This window comes from Solanum pennellii, chromosome 12 (genome assembly GCF_001406875.1).
Source record: "Solanum pennellii chromosome 12, SPENNV200".
NCBI classification, from domain to species: Eukaryota; Viridiplantae; Streptophyta; class Magnoliopsida; order Solanales; family Solanaceae; genus Solanum; species Solanum pennellii.
Window position 1 is genome coordinate 58,250,881 of NC_028648.1, and position 18,292 is coordinate 58,269,172.

Consider the following 18,292-nt stretch of genomic DNA (forward strand, 5'->3'; position numbering starts at 1 on the left):
TATATATATATATATATATATATATATATATTAAATTTAACATATTATTAATTTATAAAATATGGACATAAGGTTATCGGTTCGGTTCGAGAATAATTAGATTTTTTTCATAAATTAAAAAGATATTCCAATTGTCCAAAACGGTTATACACCTAAATAAAAGTCCACAATTTTATTGAAAAAATGACATGAATTAATTTGGATCAGTCAATTCAATTGATTTTACATATTCTTTTGAAACTCTTAACAAACTTAATAAAGGATCGCATCATATATATCCACAAATAAGCTAGACCATGATTAAACACATGGGGCAGACTCACCCTATGCCATGGGGCGTAGACCGACATTATTTCGTTTCGTTGAAAAATTTTAGTATTATACCTATGTTTAAAAACTCTGAAAAAATAGAGATATCTCTACAAACAGTATTAATGACACTACTTGAATAACCAAGCGTCTTGGCTCATTGGCTTGCAGGGTGAATGGAATCGTCATTCGCCCATGCGCGGCCCTAGTTTGAGCCATAGTAAGGCAAAATTTACTTTTATACGCCACTGGCTCTAGTTTTGAATCCAATGGGAGGTGATAATGGTCTAGCCTATTTTGCTCACTCAAATTTGTCCCACATCAGGTTCCCTTTGTCAGCCTGGAGGAGTATAATTTTGGGGCACATAGCACGTGGTTGATTAAAATATGTTTGCGTATGAGTAGCTAATATCCCCATATTAACTAACAAAATGTTAGGATGAGTGTAGTGACCATGAGTTGATATAGTCACACACATGGAGCTGATCCAGGTTTCGTTTTGGAAGCAACACTGGCATGTAAAGCCTTATTTGATTTCTCCTATTGCCAGGAGAGAGCCAGATTTTGAAACCCAGGTGCAAGAGTAATTTGTGAGCTCTTTAGCACCACCCTCTTGCTTGAGCCACATTTTAATAAAAGAGATGCAAGTTAAAAACACTTTCTCCGCTATTCCCGCTTCTATATATGGTATAAGTTTTTCTACATTCACAAGGGCACATAGAATTTGGAAGGTACTAATTTACGCCTCTGAAAGAATAATGGAAGCTGGAAACAAATGTCATTCTACAGCATCCTGACAAAACTCATTGCTACAAAATCACAACACTGGCTGAACAGACATGCGGTCCCTTGAACTGTCCTTCTCAGGCAGCAGAATCTTAGAATGAAAACAAAAAACAAACAATCAGTAATGTTAGGAGGAAAATACAAGAAAGATCGCAAAGGAGAAACTGTTAGACACAGTAAGGCAATGGTTTAGAGAAGCCAAATATCCATTGCACTGGATCTTCTACCAGGTGAAGTATAGCCAAATTTTGGACTACCACTATGAAGGTTGAGAGATGCAAAACACAACTATTATGATCTTTTGCTAGTCCTACCAGAAATTTTTTGTATAACATGGACTCAGGGCATTGCCAAATTAACATGCCTTTCTTTGTTTCATTGCAACAATCCCAAGAAAGTAGAACAAAGAATATGGAAGCATTTTAATCGAACAATATGCAAAACAATGTTGTTGAAGGCGCATTTGAGGCAGGTTTAGACCCTAAAACTAGATGTTGTATGTTGGCCACTTCATTTAGCTTAGAGAACACTTTTGTGGGGGTACCAAGGCTTATGACATGCACCACAGCATTCATGCGCTCTATATTAAAGAGAACAGCACTAAACACTAACTCTAGCTGGTAAACCAAAGCATTAACAGAAAAATAATGTTATCGTAGAACAAATTTAAGAGATTAGGAATATAAAATTAAAATTTTAGTATAAGAACATATATATACTACTAAAAATTCTATTGACTATAATTATTGTGTTTGTTTTTCCTTGCATTATAATATATGTATATATTTGTGCCTTTGCAAAAAATCTTTAACTGCATTTTGTGCTGAAAACACCAATTTAAGTTTGACACTTGTTTCAGGCTAATTAAAATAATAATTTTCACACACAAAGTCAGGAAGTAAAATGAGACATGAAGAGCCCTATCACATAGACATATTAAGAACTTTCTCCAGGAAAAAAACACATCGCAATAGGAGTGTATGCACAAATTCAACTCTCACCTTAAGGACGGATTACATACAACTGGAACCATCTGTCTTGGCTGAACCTAAGGATGTGGTGCAAGAACTGCAAAAGCATCAAAGCAGAAAAGTATGAGAGACAGAAAGCGAAAATGGCAACATAAATAAACAAAAAATATACACCAAACAATTATGTTAACAAAAGCGTGAAAACAAGATGAAGAAGAATCACAGGCAACAGACCTAATTTGTGCAAAGATAACAGAAAGCAGACTATGGTGGGCCACAAGCAGACTAAGGTGGGCCACAACATGATGAAAATCTTAACCACTTGTAGCAACATTTCAAGCTCAAATGACACAAGGATGTCAAGAGTAGAGATGACTATTTGAGTCAGATACCCAAGAAAGCTTGATGAGAGAAAAAATTGCATAAAGCTTCCCACAAGGAAAAATAAACACAAAACGCTACATTTGTCTTACACAGATGTGCTATATGTTCTCTCCTCTCACTGGAGACGGGTGGGTATTGAGATGATTGTTTAAAATGTTACAATCTAAAGTCAATTATATTACTATTTTGCAGGCGTAATGATAGACGATGAAAATAAAGAACCATAAAAAGAAAAGACACGAATTGGAATCTATGAAAGTGAAATTTAGCAACTAAAGGAAATTCAATTAATCACCAGCAACAAAACTAGGATTTCACACCAACCCAACCAATTGCTTTTAGGCTGACGGTTTTCCTTCAGTATTCGTACCATACTCTTCATCACCCTCATTTCCATTAACGAGTACTGCTCCATCAGTAGAGTCAGCATCCACCACAACAGCTTCTTCTTGGCCCTCTTGTTGAAGGTCATCTTCACCCCGTTCTTCTTGGCCCTCTTGTTGAAGGTCATCTTCACCCCGTTCTAGCACCTCATCACCATTCAGTTCTGCATCCTGAACCAGTTAAACCAAGGGACACAATCACTAAACTGATTACCTTTTGCCAAAGATAGGTTTAATATAAAATAATCAAACTATTAACTTTTTTTATAAAAAGGGGAACAATTGTCAACTTCACATAAACCTAGCTAAGTAAAGAAGATTTTCTTTTACTTGTTATTTTATGAATATGATCACATGTAAAGAAAACAAACTTTTATTGAGGAAAAAAAAAAGCAATTCTTGTAAGCAAAAAAATTAGAAACATGTCCATCTTATACCTCATGATCCAACTCTCCGTTTTCATGTGGTTCTTCATCCATTCTCAAGTTGCTGAAAGCTTCTACAAGGTTAGTAGTTGGTCTATCAGCACAATTTCCATAATCAGCCGCTGGTGGATAGACACCCCTACATAAAATTAGGAAAGCAACCAAATTGGAACAAATTTTCCCAGTGAAATTTTGTCTGTTAATACAAAAGTTAATCTTTCAACAGACCCATACATATTGAAATTAGAACACATCCCTTTTAAGTTCATACTCCAAGCAAGAAGGAACGAGCAACAAATCGAGCAGACAGTGTGAGACACTAGAGCAAAAACGAGGAACTTCCATAAACCAAAGCATTATTCTTTTGAAAATGACACTGGCAGGTAGAGAACAGAACATAACAAGATGCATGGAAAAAAGAAAGTGCTGTGTACTGATTACCTTTCCTCCGCAACTCTAGCTTCAACAGCGTGTGCAATTTGCCAGTGCTCAAACAGGTTAGGATATTCTTCAGGATCAGCTAAAGCTTCTGCCGCTTTCTGGTTAACCTACATGCATCATTAATGCAAAACAAGGTCAAAGATTTTGTGCTTATGGCCGTGGAGAACAATTGGCAGTCTCAAACAGCATGAAGTCTGAACAGTAAACATGGAATTTTCATTAATAATCAACCTTTACCAATTTCAGATTAAAGACCAAATGCTTAGGTTAAAATAATCTGCATCAGTGGCCTTCCCAAAACATAAGAAATAAATGTTTGTGGCACACATCATATCAAATAGATAGTGCAGTAGTGAGAGAAAAAAAAAAGTATAATGTCTGATTTTGTTCGAACTCGCTTACCACAGGTGTAGAGAGACTCATTAAGAAGTACAGAGGTTTGAAGTTTCTTTGCATCATTTGCTTAATGGTCAAGAAACCTCATACCCCTCCCTACATTAAAGTTGAAAATCCAGGTGACTGCTAACCTACAGGCTATGTTGCTCGGACTCTTCAAAAATGTCAACGGGTGCGTGTCAGATTCACCAAATGTAGTGTATTTTTGTAGAATCCGCCACGAGTGTGGCATCAAAAGTGAAGAGTCCGGGCAACTAAGCCTACAGGATAAGCCAGCTCTGGGGAAAAACTTTCCAGGGGGCAGAAAGCATACAGAAAAGCAAACACAAAAAGGAAAATCACTAACCTTACTGAGGTCCTTTCTCCAAATTGAAACTATTTCAGGAACCTTACTAGGCAAATAAGATCTTGCCATAAATGCAGCCTCAGGTATCCGATTGCTGCAAACATAATACCACATGGAAATCATTACAATATGAAAAATATAGATATATGCAGGATTATGAGAAAAGGTACCTGTCAATCAACAGCTGAATGCACTCCTCCACTTTACCCAACATGAACATGCAAAGGAATGCAACATTGTTTTTCCCGTGCTCTTTTGCAAGAGAAGCTAGTAGAGTTATTCCTTCAGCATCTCCAAGAGAAGAATAGAGTAACAACAAACCACTCAAGTCATTTGCATGCTTCAAACACTCCTCTGCCATCTCAAGCTACAAACATAGTAAAACAGCAGCAGTTATGAAAAAATATGAGAAGTAAATACCCACATGCATTTTGCAAAAGAAACATTACTAGGATCTGCTACTTTTCAACAAGATGAACAATAACATAACTCCATTCTAGGCTAGTTAGGTTTGGCTAAATGAGTTCTCTAAATCCAATTCACTCCACCCCAACCTTGTTTAATTCAAATACTCAGGATTCTCCAACATTTCTTTTGACATGTAAAAGATATAAACAGAGAAACACTTGTTGACTACAATCAGAAACAGAGGGAAAAACTTTAATAGATGATAGGACAACAGAGTATCAACTATTATCCTATACAGAGTGATATACTTGACTCTGCTACTTCCATCAGCCAAGAGAAAGAGAAGTGTCAATCGGGTAGCAATCACAACAATCAGTTCATCATCGTAAAGCATATTGCATATAAATTTCTTTGGCAACATAAAAAGCAAGTGGCAGCTGCGGAATATGCTACCGGGTTAGCTATTTTCTGAATCAGAGGTTAGCTATTTTCTGAATCAGAGGTTTTCCGCAGAGAAATTTTGGATACGAAAGTTCACTTGAATGTAAGGAAGAACGCTTAGCATTTAACTTCTACATGTTTTCTCTTTAAAAGTTCAGTAAGTTTTCATTTCCTCTTTGACATAACTGCTTCACCAAAAAAAATTGGCTCAAGGGGCAATAAGTAACAGTTACCTTTCCACTAGACATGGCTAGGTCACCCAACTGCTTCCATTTGGACTCACTCTGTGCCACTGCCGCAATTTCCTGCATACATAGAAAGAGCCGCAACTTTTAACAACATACAGTTATTCACACTAATATTTCTTTTAAAAAAAATTTAAAAAAAAGGTGCTGAGGAAAACCACATTTCACTAGTTATTAGCCCTCACCTTTGCGATCTCTAATTTACCCAGCTGTATAGCTAGTTCAAATCTGTAGTCAGGGTCTGTAGCAACTTCTAATGCTTCCTCTATCATTCCACGTGATTCCAAGAAATGAGCAACGCTGGTAGGAAAAATCATTCAATCAAAAATCAGGTAACTATATAGTAGACAAAAATCAAAACTTACAAACTAGTTGTATTCGAGACAACTTCTTATAGGAACCAGTACAGCATCAGATATATACATTTTCACAACATAAAATTACAGAATCGACATCTCTAAGTTTAAAGATGCAGTTAATCACATTTTACAACCATGTTGAAAGACTTAAACAGGCAAAATACCTGTTGTGATGCTCCTTAGGAATTGATGGTAAGACCTCATTTGCTCTGTCCCAGTCACCACGCATCACAAGTGTCTTGTACTCAATCAAGCCAAGGAGTAAAGTATATCCCACAACACTACAGGAAAGGAGATGAGTTTATGTATCTATTGGAACAATTTTTGGTTTCCCTTATTAAAAGCTTACACAAGCTTACTCACTTAAACTCCTTGTCAATCAGGAAAACCCTGCTCTGATTAGCAAGATATCCCAGTAGGTACATGGGACGATCAAGGTGAAACATTGTGGTCACCTAAAATTAACAAAAAGTATGTCCCTAACTCAGCATGAGAAAAGATGTTATCCAAATACAATTGCCGAGAGGAGCAGTACAGAGGATCTATCATACCTCACCACCAACACAATAGTTAAGTCTCCAGGAAGAATTATTGTAAATGAAGCAATCCCCAACCCAAATCCCAGTCCTGACCCGTTCATTGATCTCATTAAGAAGTTCAAAAGCTTCTTCAACACCTTGTTCATCTACTGATTTTCCACTATCTAAATGTGCAGACACCACATCTCGCTGCAGGTTTATCATCAAATGGTAGGAGGATTGTTAATACAATAATGCATGGAAGAAAAAACTTCAACACGTGAACTTAAAAATTAGTAAAAGAGAGCTCTTACATTATACTTAAGTATGTAGAACGATGTATCACTTGCAATTGCCACCAGATCACCACTGTCGGCCCAGTATAGATTCTGAAAAAGTTGAAGCGAAAGAACACAGCAGAAAATTAGAACTACCAACTAAAAGAGTAAAGTACCACTCTACACTATATTGAGGTAAAACTTTATATATCTTACTTTGACATTAACATCAATTCTCCGTATCAACCTGCATTCAGCCCAATCATAGAAACAAATGAAATCATTGGAGCACATTGCCAATAAAGTACCCCCATAGATGCGCTCAGCAGAGAAAGTAGGTCGGATGCTCTTCTTCTCCTGAAAGATATCATAATTTACTTTTGGGTCAGAATTTGAAGAAATACACTAAATACAACTTGTTTGCTTCAGCTTCAAGATAAAGAGAAAGTAATTGCATTTTAATGTCTATTTAACTTATTGCATGAGTGAACTAGTAACTTACTTCCCAAGCTTAGTCAGATGTAATTCATTAAAGGTAGAGAGTTTAAAGCAGAAAGCACAGAGAGGGGCTGGGGGTATTGGATTAGAATATTTGAAGCAGTACATCATGAGACAAAACAAATGACAGCTAATGCAAATCATAAAACAATTGCAAAAGGTGTTTGGAAGGACAAATTTGGACCTGGAAACTTTTGCTGAAGATCTTAATCTTTGAAGTACTTTCCCTCACAGCATATTCTCCATCCGAAGACCAAACAAATTCCAGAGCTGAGCCAAATGACCTATTTCTCCAAGCTAGAGCAGTATATATGATATATTCTCCATCTCCACAAACAACCACAAACCTTCCATTTGGATTATGCTTCAAATTCTGTGAACAAGAAGTGCAAGATTTTAAGTAAATGAACTTCAGTAGTCAAATTTCTAATGCTAACCCAATTAAAAAAGATAGAAAATGCCAACTACTATATTATATCCATACTCTTTAAACTACTAAACAAGATTCTTTTTATAAATGCGGTGTTCGGCCAGCTTGTGCACACCTTGACTAATTCCATGGGGTACCTGCTACCTCACACCACCACAATTATGTCCACAAAGGCTTGGACAGATGGGAAGAAATCAACTAAGTGTTTTTGTCTCCATTGGGATTTGAACCTGTGACCTCATGGTTCTCAACCACTTCTTTGATGATTGACCACTAAACCACAACCTTGGTTGCATGAAAGCCGAGTAATATAACAATGAATTCATCAAGTTATTAAAACTGAAAGCAAACGAACTAGGGAATATAAAAAGAACTTTTTGGAACCCTGTAAATAAATTAATAACCCATCTTACATGCAAAGTTCAAATGGTGCGTATGGTTTCAAATATATGGACAGATCGTTAAACTAAAGGAGTGATAGAAACAGCCTTTCACTGGGGACTAATCTAATTCACTTGTTATAAAACTGATTATACAAGATTACACCAATATGCATGTTCAGTAATCAAACTCACTTGTGGGTAGAGGTCACAGGATCCCAGTTCCTTGACAGCCAAAGGCAGTCTTTCTCCATCAGCAACCTGAAAGATAAAGCAGACACGAATTCATATAACACTACTGAGGCAGTAAGAACAATCAGGTGGGCAAAAGTTGAGGCAGTGAGATGTCATACCTCGTAATCTGCCCCTACACTCTTGATGTTAACAGTCTGAACTTCATTGTGCTTAGCCCAAATAACTTTTCCACTGTTATCCATACTGGCAACAGGTACTTCTCGGCCAAGTTTCACCATGATGGTTCCCTCATCATAACCAATAACAACCCTGTACATGTAGCACAATCATCATAACTGCAATTAGAACTATAGAAATACAAAGAACCCAAAAGAAAATAATAACTTGGTGACGGAGCCAGCTTGCGCGCACCTCGACTAATTCCACCGATTACCTGTTACCTCCCACCAACACAAGTACCGGTTAACTCTGTCCACCAACACTTGTTGGGATTTGAACCTGAGACTTAATGGTACTCACCCCACTTCATTAACCACTAGGACACACCTTAGGGTGCACAAACAACACGACTAATATGACGATCTAATTCTTTTCTCTACAATTTTTCCTTAAGTCACAGATATTTTATCAATTTGTTAGGACGCAGCTAATAATGACCTTTCCCTATTTACTCGTCCAGAAAAACTTTTCTAGCTATGAACAAGCAAGCTAATTGAAAAGAAAATTGAAGTTACAAGCAAATATTCAGACTTCCAAGGAGAACAAATACCACTATTAATTAATTGAAAATACTCACCTCCTTGAACTTCTCATGTAACCAATTGCCCATACTCTTTCAAGACCATAATTCAAAGTGTTCTCAAGTCTACATGAAGATGCCAACAAACAAAAAGAATTAGTAACTCAAGCACAAGGACTTAAGAGAGAATGTAAGGAGTTAGAATAACAAGAATGCATACAAAACCACTTGACTCATCATTTCGAGAACAGAGTCACCAAAAGAAGAAATACCCTATTTAAGTAACAGAAAGTTCTTATTTTGGTAATTGTGGTTTCTGGGCCAGCTTTCATACTTACACAAGATATTTGTCACCTCCCACCAACAACATATACTAGGTAAAACTTTGTCCACCAAATCTAGGACAAATGGGAAGAATCACCTTTTTTTTGTCTCTACTGGAATTTGAACCTGACACCTCATGTTCTAAACCCACTTCTTTGACCGCACCACACCCTTGGTTCAAGTATAGAAAGTTTTCACTCGAATAGAAATTCAGCTTCTTAGAGAAAATTGTGGAATGTAACGACTTTTGAGTTTAACCAATCATTTTCACCCCCAAAAAACTGCAAGTGAAAAAGTAACATCAGGAAATTGGCACTAGATAACTTTTACCAAAAGATGCTAAGCTTCGGTCTGTGCCTCTGTGGATAGGAAAACGGGAAACCTACTTCAGCTATAGCGTACAACAGAAAAGAGGGCTTCGAAAACGTTTCAATGCACAAACTGCTTTGCTCAAAAGTATATCATAAAGCAAGGTCCAGCTCTGGTACAAAGATGTGTAAATCCAACACCATATGATAGATTATGTTTGTATGAAACAAAAACTCTGGGGAAGGATATCCATTAATCCCTCAGTCCAAACCCCACAAAAAAAGAAGTTCCTACAGGTAACAAGGACATGAAAATACCATTGTAGTCGGAAGAGAAAGCACAATTATGATGACCATGGCCCAAAGAGAGAATCCATATGGACCAATTACACTCAAAGTCCTTTTCAATATATGAATAGAAATGAGAACCTAAAAATGAAATATAAGAGTGAAAGTAAAAAGAAAGGATGACGAGAAACGAGAAGTTTCTGTACCACATCTCAGGCTGCTGTTTGATTCATCCCAGACTAATTGTCCCCATTTTACTTTGTCGACTTGAAAGGAACATATTAGGTTGTATACAATCTTTGTTTTCAAGGAATTGAAAAGAGAAAAACGCTGTGTTAAAGCTGAAAAGGGGTCACATGTAACTCTTGTATTACTAATACGAATATATTTTTCTTTATAGGAAAATGATCATAACTCTATTTTAAAAAATGGGGGTGCTGAGATAGGCATCCAATTTGGACAAAGGGAATGGTAACTAGACACTTCATGCAGCTTGAAAACTGTAACAAGCTTTCAGTGGTGAAGGCACAGCTCTTAACAGATGAAGTATGACTTACCACTTATTTTATATTGGTCATCAAATGTAATAAATATGAAAATTCACATAGCCTTCTACTTACCTGGTGCAACTGATTTAAACAACTACAAACAATAATAGAAAAGATTTTCCTCTTTAAAAAATTGTTAAATATGTATATATACATGTAGAGCAATCAGGGGTCATTTGGTAAAGGACATTAGAAAAACTATTGCATTAGTAAAGCAAGGGATTTTAGTGCATGCATTAGCATGATTAAAGATAAAATTACCCATCAAAATATTTTCCACATCCTTTATACCGTATTTGTGGAGGGTGCTTTTGTAAACAAGCACTTTTTTAAAAAATTATGCAATGCATGTCACTTTTAAGACACCAAACCAAATGCCGCATAAGAGATAATCTCAATATAACTAACGCAAGCATAACTAATATCCGCATTGCAAGTGTCAGCAATACTAATACACCAAATTCAACATTATTCTTATACACCCTACCAAATCACCCCTCAGTGTCTTCTCGAAAGTAATGGAAACCAACAAGTATAAGACAACTTCCTAGAAACAGTCATTTTTCAAAAATGAGCAAACCCAATCTTTTGTCATTGATATGAAATTTTGAACTAAGCTGAGATAATCAGGTAATCCGGCCATTACCTATAAGTGGTTGAGTGCCATATACGAACAGTACCATCTTCAGAACCTGTAATTATAATCGGAAGCTCGGGATGAAAACATACAGCAGAGACATTGTGGGTGTGGCCTTCAAGAGTCTGAACACAACTTTTTGTCTGATAGTCCCACACCTGTTTCATGGATAATAACACATAAATAATTCAAATCCTAAATAGTAAGAATGGAATATGGGAACAGATAAAGACTGGCAAACCTTAGCAGTGTGATCATCAGAACCAGTGATTAGATAGGGTTTATCACCCCCGGTGAAATAGTCTACACAATTAACCCCTTTAAGATGAGCATCCAGCGTGAAATTTGGATCAGGAGAGCCAAGGTTCCAAATCTAAAAATGTTACATAGGTGAATGACTTGAATGAATATGTTAACCAATTTCTTGGAGGAAGAACAGAATGATATGAGGAAGGGAAAAACACTTACCTTTATAGTCCGATCAAGAGATGCACTAGCAAAAGTATTGGTGTCTTTCGGATTAAAGGTGACTTGCATCACATAATGGGAATGACCTTCAAATATTTGAGTGCATAACCATCCCTTCTCCCAATCCCAGAGCTTTATTAGCATGTCATCAGATGATGACAGCACATACGGAAGTGTAGGATGGACAGCCACACACCTAATATAATCTGTGTGTGCCTCGAATACTTTGACTTTATCCATGGTATTGTAATTGTAAACACGAATAAACATGTCATCAGCACCAGCAACAACCCATTGCTTGCGTGGTATAAACTTCGCTGACCTAACTGCAAAACAATAACTTAGGTGTATAAAAATACTGCAAACCTATGTAAAGCAAAAGGTTGCTTGGGAAAAATCTCAAAGAGGCCATTTGAATACCACAAACTAACCTGGTAATTCAGTAACTTCAAATGATTTAGCCATTGTCTGCATCAAAATGAATTATCCATCAACATTCTTGTCAGACAATGCTATTTAACACATTCTTTTTATCTATATTAAAAGTGCAGATGCAATGTCTTTGTCATATTAACTAACCGAAGAAGATGGATTTGCACATAAGCAAAAAATAGTAGCATATGCGATGATTCAAAGAACATGAATACTTCATTTTAAAATTCTGAACTCCTGTGAGAGCCATTATCGATTTCAGATACAATATTAAGGAACACTTTTTATACTAATGCTAATAATCTAACTTGTTGGTCCTCCATTGTGGCTAAAACAAGATGTTACCTGAAGAATGCAAAAAGCAGGTAACGGAAGAAAGGTATCGGATAGAGAGCCAAAAGGCTGCACAGGTAAAGAATAAATCAAAGTGACTTGAATTCACTAGTAAACTTACTTTTTCGAAGTAAACAACAAGCGTTAAAGACATAATCATTTTCACATCTATTAGTAACTCTTCCAGGTTAACCAGATTCCTAATAGTCAACAACTTGCCCATATCTTGCATCCCAATATTGGGTCCCTTCCCATGAAGTATCTAGGCTTGCCTGTTGGAGGTAAACATAGCTCTTACAGCTATTTGGAATGGGGGTTTCAAGTGGATGGGAAAGAAGTGGTCAAATTAGAAGCGACAGAAATACTGTAATTAACCATGTTCTAGATGCTTTCCACACTTACACCACGTCACTCTTTCCTACCCGTGGCTCCTTAAAGTGCATGAAAAATGAGAAGATATTTTCTTTGAAATGCAACACAAACAAAATAAATTTGCTTTGTTTAAAAGGAAAAATGTTAATTTGACCAAAATTTTGGTGGTTTTGGAATTATGAATTTGAAACACCATAATGGAAGTCATTAAGATGAAATGGCATAGGAAGTTCAAGTGTTCAACAAAGAGGAAAACACACTTCAGAAGAAACTACTTTTTAATAAGATAAGGTAAAGTACTTTGGAGAAATTGTTGATACGGAAATTTACTCTGGGTTCTCCCTAGTGTACCAGAATCTCAAGTTCACCACATGGCACTGTTTTATGGTAACACATTGGAAAACTTCTGCAGTAAACTAAATTTTTTACTGGAAATGATAGAAAATCAGCACATGGGTGTGGCCTAGTGGTCTGGGTGCAAACCTTGTCAACCATGGATCAGATTCCAGTATAGACAAAAAAACACTAGCTGTTTTTTTTCCCATCTACCTAAGTCTTGATGGATAAGTTATTAGGTACCTGTGCTAGTGGTGAAACATCATTTGCTTATTGTCACTTCTTCAGAATTACGCTCATTGGCAAGAAAAAGTACGTCTTAGGGCCTTGATGAGAACAATAATACGCTGGCTAAGAAAGGCGAAGTGTTGTTTTGTGCCTCGCTCAGGGCTAAGTGTGCCATTGACAATAGTGACAAGTTAAATAGTCAAGGTGCACGCAAGCTGCCTTGGACACACCGTTAACGCAAAAAGATCTAATTTGGGAAGAAAACTTGGTTGGGATACTTACCCTCAGAAGAATAGCATTTAATTTCTTTTTTATTGAGAAAGTCATTCACGTCATTTCTACTCTCCACAATGCTGAAATTGTTGATTTTATAGTACTCAAGGATGGACTTTCTCTTCGAAGAAACATTAATGACAGGAAAATTCGAAGGACATAACTTGAGGCTAATAACGCTGTTCTAAACCAACATTAGTGTCATTCCATTAAATGGGGGAGCCAATCAGATGAAGAAGATGTTCTCAGCTAACACAGATTGCTGGCCAAGAAAGAAGACTTGGCACAGCAAAGCCCTTCTAAAGGTTTCCTATTTCTCTATGTCAGTAGCTAGGGAAATCTGCCACACTCAAACTAATCCTTAGAGAAGAGGGTGTCAGCTGTGGAGAGAGATGTCCTATATGCGAAGAACATCAAAAAGATACTAGTCATCTATTTTGCACTGCAAGGTGACTCGCCGACGGTGGTGCATATTTTAGCCATACTGAAACCAGGCCACACTCCACTTGAGAGCTTCTAAAGTTCTGGAACAAAGATGGACTGAATAAGAGAACTCAACAAGTCCAGAATACTATCCCCCAGGCCATTTGGTAAATTGGTGGACAGTTGGGATCAAAAGGAACTATAGAGCTTTTTAAGATTAACCATAAGTATAGCAAAATGTCCATGGTAGCTTTTTGGTCCAACCTAAACTATATATAGGATTTGGATGTTAGATATAACTGGAAACTTGCACATCTTGCAACTATATTCTGGCACGAACTTAATGTTATTTCTTCATTAAAAACTCTTTATTGAGCATCAAAAAAGTTTGCATGTCATCTTTTCCTTTTTGATAAATAAGTTTGCAGATTGTCTTTCTATACTTCCATCCAATCCTCCCAACCTAAGTCTGCTATGTAAAAATATTAACACATTGAAGAATCAACACACAACCAACACAAGAATTCCAGTGTTCACATTCCATGATGTGTTCATTCAAGCGTGGCCTTAATTAAGCTACCGCATCAGACCAGCTATTGTAGGTCTCCACATATGCATAATAAGATTTGGTCTACGGCCATATAAGATATACCATCTCGTCATATCCCGTTACACACATTCTATTTTAGAACGTCGTATCTCTATGGCATTCTATGAGTTTCCACATGTCTCACAGAAGATTCGAGAATTCAAACTTACTAAAAATCAACACAATTTTCGGTACCTGGGTCTGGTAGTTCCAGATGCATACAGTCCCTGAATACAAACTTGCCAATATCCTGCAAGAAGGAAGACAAAGAATGAGCTGCGGAAAGATAAAATTAATGATAAAATAAACAGCTCATCTTAATCAAACGAACTCAACATTGAACTAAGCTCACCCCCACTCTATCCCTCACTCCAAAATATAAACAAAGTTTAAAAAAAATATTTTCCTAGAAACATATCCTTCCAATAAACAATTCAATCAACTACCTCAACTCACGACTGTTTGGCGTCAGCAAAATGAATTCTCTAATATCCATTTCTTTCTAATAGGGCCCAGTCATTCCAATATATAACATTATAAAACTAGAAAGCAAGCACAGATATTGCATCAGAAAACAAATTGATCTAATTTCATAAAATGTAAGTTCAATTACCATGGCTCGGAAGGATGTAGATCCACTGACTTTACCCTTTCCGATCTTTGAGCAAGTTTTCTCTGATCCAATAACAACAGTCAGCAAAACATAAGTACATACAAATAAAAGAATCCCACAAACAAAACCACCAGTATTATTCCAATTTGAACAATGCTACATACCTTAATCTCCAACCTCAGAGGCTGTGATTTCGAGTTCCAGATTGCGCAAAATCACAATGCAGCAAGCGAAATTAAGTTAGTAATAACAACATACCAGATCTCAAACAAACTAAAAACCCTAAACGAATCATGAATCTTCATAACAATGGGTGCAAACTTAATCATTTAAAAATACTCGAACAATATGCAAAACTTCGAGCGGAAGACATAACCGGATCGGAATGATTCAGATCCGACAACGCAAAAGTCATTATAAAATTGCTTGAAACTAGAAAACTCACCATTTTTGTAAACGGAACTTTGTGGATGAATTGAGTGAATCAGAGATTCGTGAATGAAGAGCCGCTAGAGATCAGATTGAAGGGAAACTCCAGTTATCGGCGAAGAGATCTCTTCCAACTTGAAATGAAGGTAGAAAAATCAGTAGAGGTGCAAAATAAGAGATTGTATGAAGATGATACTATTACTCCACAAGCCCAACACCAAATGTTCAACCTTTTTATTTTTACTTTTATTTACTCTTTATTTACATTACAAATGAGATATACTTCACATTTGATAATTTATAATTATAATTTACTAGTAATATTTTATATATATATCCTAATATATTTGAGACTTTAAAATATATGAATTATGTAATTTTTTTATTATGAATCTTTCTTTTCGAAATTATATGGAAAANTCATTTCTTTCTTTCTTTCGTGCTACTACTTGAATCCAATTGGTATCTAGGTGATACAAATTGGTATCTGAACTTCTTCACTCTATTTCAAATATGGGTACTACTAGAGTATTTGAAGTTGAAATAGCAACAACAGAAAGAAAAAAAAATGTCCTTAGAAATAGATATATTTTCTCGATCGCAAAATGTGGTGGTAGTCTCATGTCGAGTGTCGGTTAATAAAGACACTACTATGACTTCATAGAGTGAGGGTATATTCGAGAAAGTCATCGATGCTTACTTGGTTAGAGTAGGATAAGTGGTGGTAATTATTGAGGTTCTAGGAAAAGTTTTGGAGGCATGTGAGGGCATTATTTTTAACTTTTTTGTAATCAGTGATTTAAATTATTTTTAATTTTTTGTCATATTATAAATTCAGTTTAATATATTGAGATAGGTAATTAATTATTAGGCGTATATTATATGATTTAATATTAAATTTTAGGATAAATGAAGAAATTAAAATTTAATTCTTGACTTGAAATTTAGCAAATAGGATCCTTGACATATAAAATTTATATCAAGAGTAGGAGTTTTATTTGGAAAATGAGTAAGTTTTAGGGTCTGGGTTAGACATATATATATATATATATATATATATATATGAACTCATCTTAAGCTTCTTTAAATGTTTGATCGAACTTATATATGACATAATTTTTTTAGTGGTGTAAGTGTGTGGCAACTCGCTTTTAAAAGTGACTGTAACTATGTGTATTAGATTAACTTAAAATTAAAATAAGTTCTAAAAAATAATTGAATCAAAAAATATGTTAATAATGGTGAAACACTAGATTTACACCTGAAAAATGGTGTTCTTCACCTTGAAATTTTAAATTTGGTCGTGTATATACTTTTCTGGTGTTGTTTCAACATTTTCGTCATTGAAGCAACGTCTTATGATCATTAATGTCTTCAGTTTTTCTAAATCGATCTATTCGAATCTATAAACATAGATTTATACCTGAAAATGGTGGACCTTGAAATCTCAAATCTGGCCATGTATACACCTTCTAACACTACTCCGACATTTTTATCATTAAAGCAATGTCTTAGGATCATTATTGTTCTCGTTTCCTCCAACATGATTACGACCTATTCGAATCTATTAACATTAGATTTATACTTGAAATATTAGTCTACACCTTAAAATCTTAGATCTGACTGTATATACATCTTTCTAGCATTGCTCTGACATTTATATCATTGAAACAACGTCTTAAGCTCATTATTTTCTTCGTTTCCTCCAACATAAACTCAATTTATATGAATCTATATTTTGGCACACTTATTAATGTCAGTCAATTTTTTTTATGATCATATGTATGTGTGTTCCTTGTTATTACAATTAGGCGTTGTTACATGCCAGAAATTGCAACTCTCATAGACTTAACCATTTTGTGTTTCACTTTTCAATGAGCTTCATGTCTTAGACGATTTCATATTTTGTATTTTTATATATTTTTGTATGTACTTCATTTGATTTATTTGTTCTAATGTATCATAAATAGTGGTGGAGCTCCTTAGGGAGTTATAATAAAAAAGATGGCTATTTACAAAATATCATTTCTAGCTACATTCAATTTTTTCATATAAAATTCAAACCTTATAAAAGAAACAAAAAAAAATAGTAAATGAATATAAAAATGACGTGATCAATAATTTTATATGATATGACATTAATTTTTTTGACGTGGATATGATGTATCACTCGTGTTAGAGCAAGTGAAGAACAACATTGACTAAGTGGATTAAAACTTTTATTTCGAATTGTCACGATTCAACCCATTGAGTTGTGCGGACACATACTCTAACACTTAGATAGGAGAACTCTTACCCCCAAGTGGACATTAAATGCGAAAGTGAATAAAAACAAAAGTTAACACCCTATTTAAATGTAGAAATGCTCAACCTTGATAAAAATAAAAAAAAATTGTCAGAAAATATGCAACTCTTTTAAATTTAATAGACTCAACTTCCACCATGAAGAAAGAGGAGTAGAAGATATCGGAAATCATTTTCATCTAACAAGCATCATTGACCCTACAATCAAACTATACCAAGTTACAAACAACACAAAAACATGCAATACGACAATCATCAGCTCCAAACTTTAGCCACACGCTTTTAGTATCTTAATCTAACCATCATGACCATAACTCCTAATTTAGTTCTTCCGGCTTCATTTTCACTGTCGCACCACTTATTTTATCAAACTCAGAGTCCCTTTACTGGGCTTATTAACCTAGCTTCCTACTAAATTTAGTTGACTCACTCTCTCTTATTTGATATGTTTCAAA

The 18,292-nt window shown here is 35.5% G+C and overlaps 1 protein-coding gene across 3 annotated transcripts; it reads right to left on the minus strand.

The window, feature by feature from the left end:
* Positions 1-953: 953 nt before the first annotated feature.
* LOC107007027 (coatomer subunit beta'-3-like) lies at positions 954-15,772 on the minus strand. Of its 3 annotated transcripts, none has more exons than XR_001455001.2 (26): positions 15,550-15,772; positions 15,269-15,289; positions 15,105-15,166; positions 14,687-14,741; positions 11,937-11,973; positions 11,506-11,831; positions 11,279-11,410; positions 11,047-11,195; positions 8,990-9,058; positions 8,352-8,502; positions 8,194-8,259; positions 7,373-7,561; positions 6,907-7,047; positions 6,727-6,801; positions 6,446-6,622; positions 6,258-6,349; positions 6,059-6,175; positions 5,721-5,835; positions 5,524-5,595; positions 4,612-4,808; positions 4,442-4,535; positions 3,700-3,806; positions 3,271-3,397; positions 2,775-3,004; positions 2,097-2,163; positions 954-1,186 (listed from the first exon to the last, which is right to left on the minus strand). XR_001455001.2 is itself a non-coding variant. In XM_015205502.2 (26 exons), exons 1-25 carry the CDS (start codon positions 15,550-15,552, stop codon positions 2,144-2,146), a joined length of 2,778 nt encoding a protein of 925 aa, XP_015060988.1. In that variant the 5' UTR covers positions 15,553-15,771; the 3' UTR covers positions 954-1,186; positions 2,097-2,143. The 3 variants fall into 3 exon arrangements, 1 of the variants encoding a protein (XP_015060988.1); XR_001455000.2 differs by having other exon boundaries at positions 2,746-3,004; positions 15,550-15,771; XM_015205502.2 differs by having other exon boundaries at positions 2,821-3,004; positions 15,550-15,771.
* Between the last annotated feature and the right edge of the window lie 2,520 nt (positions 15,773-18,292).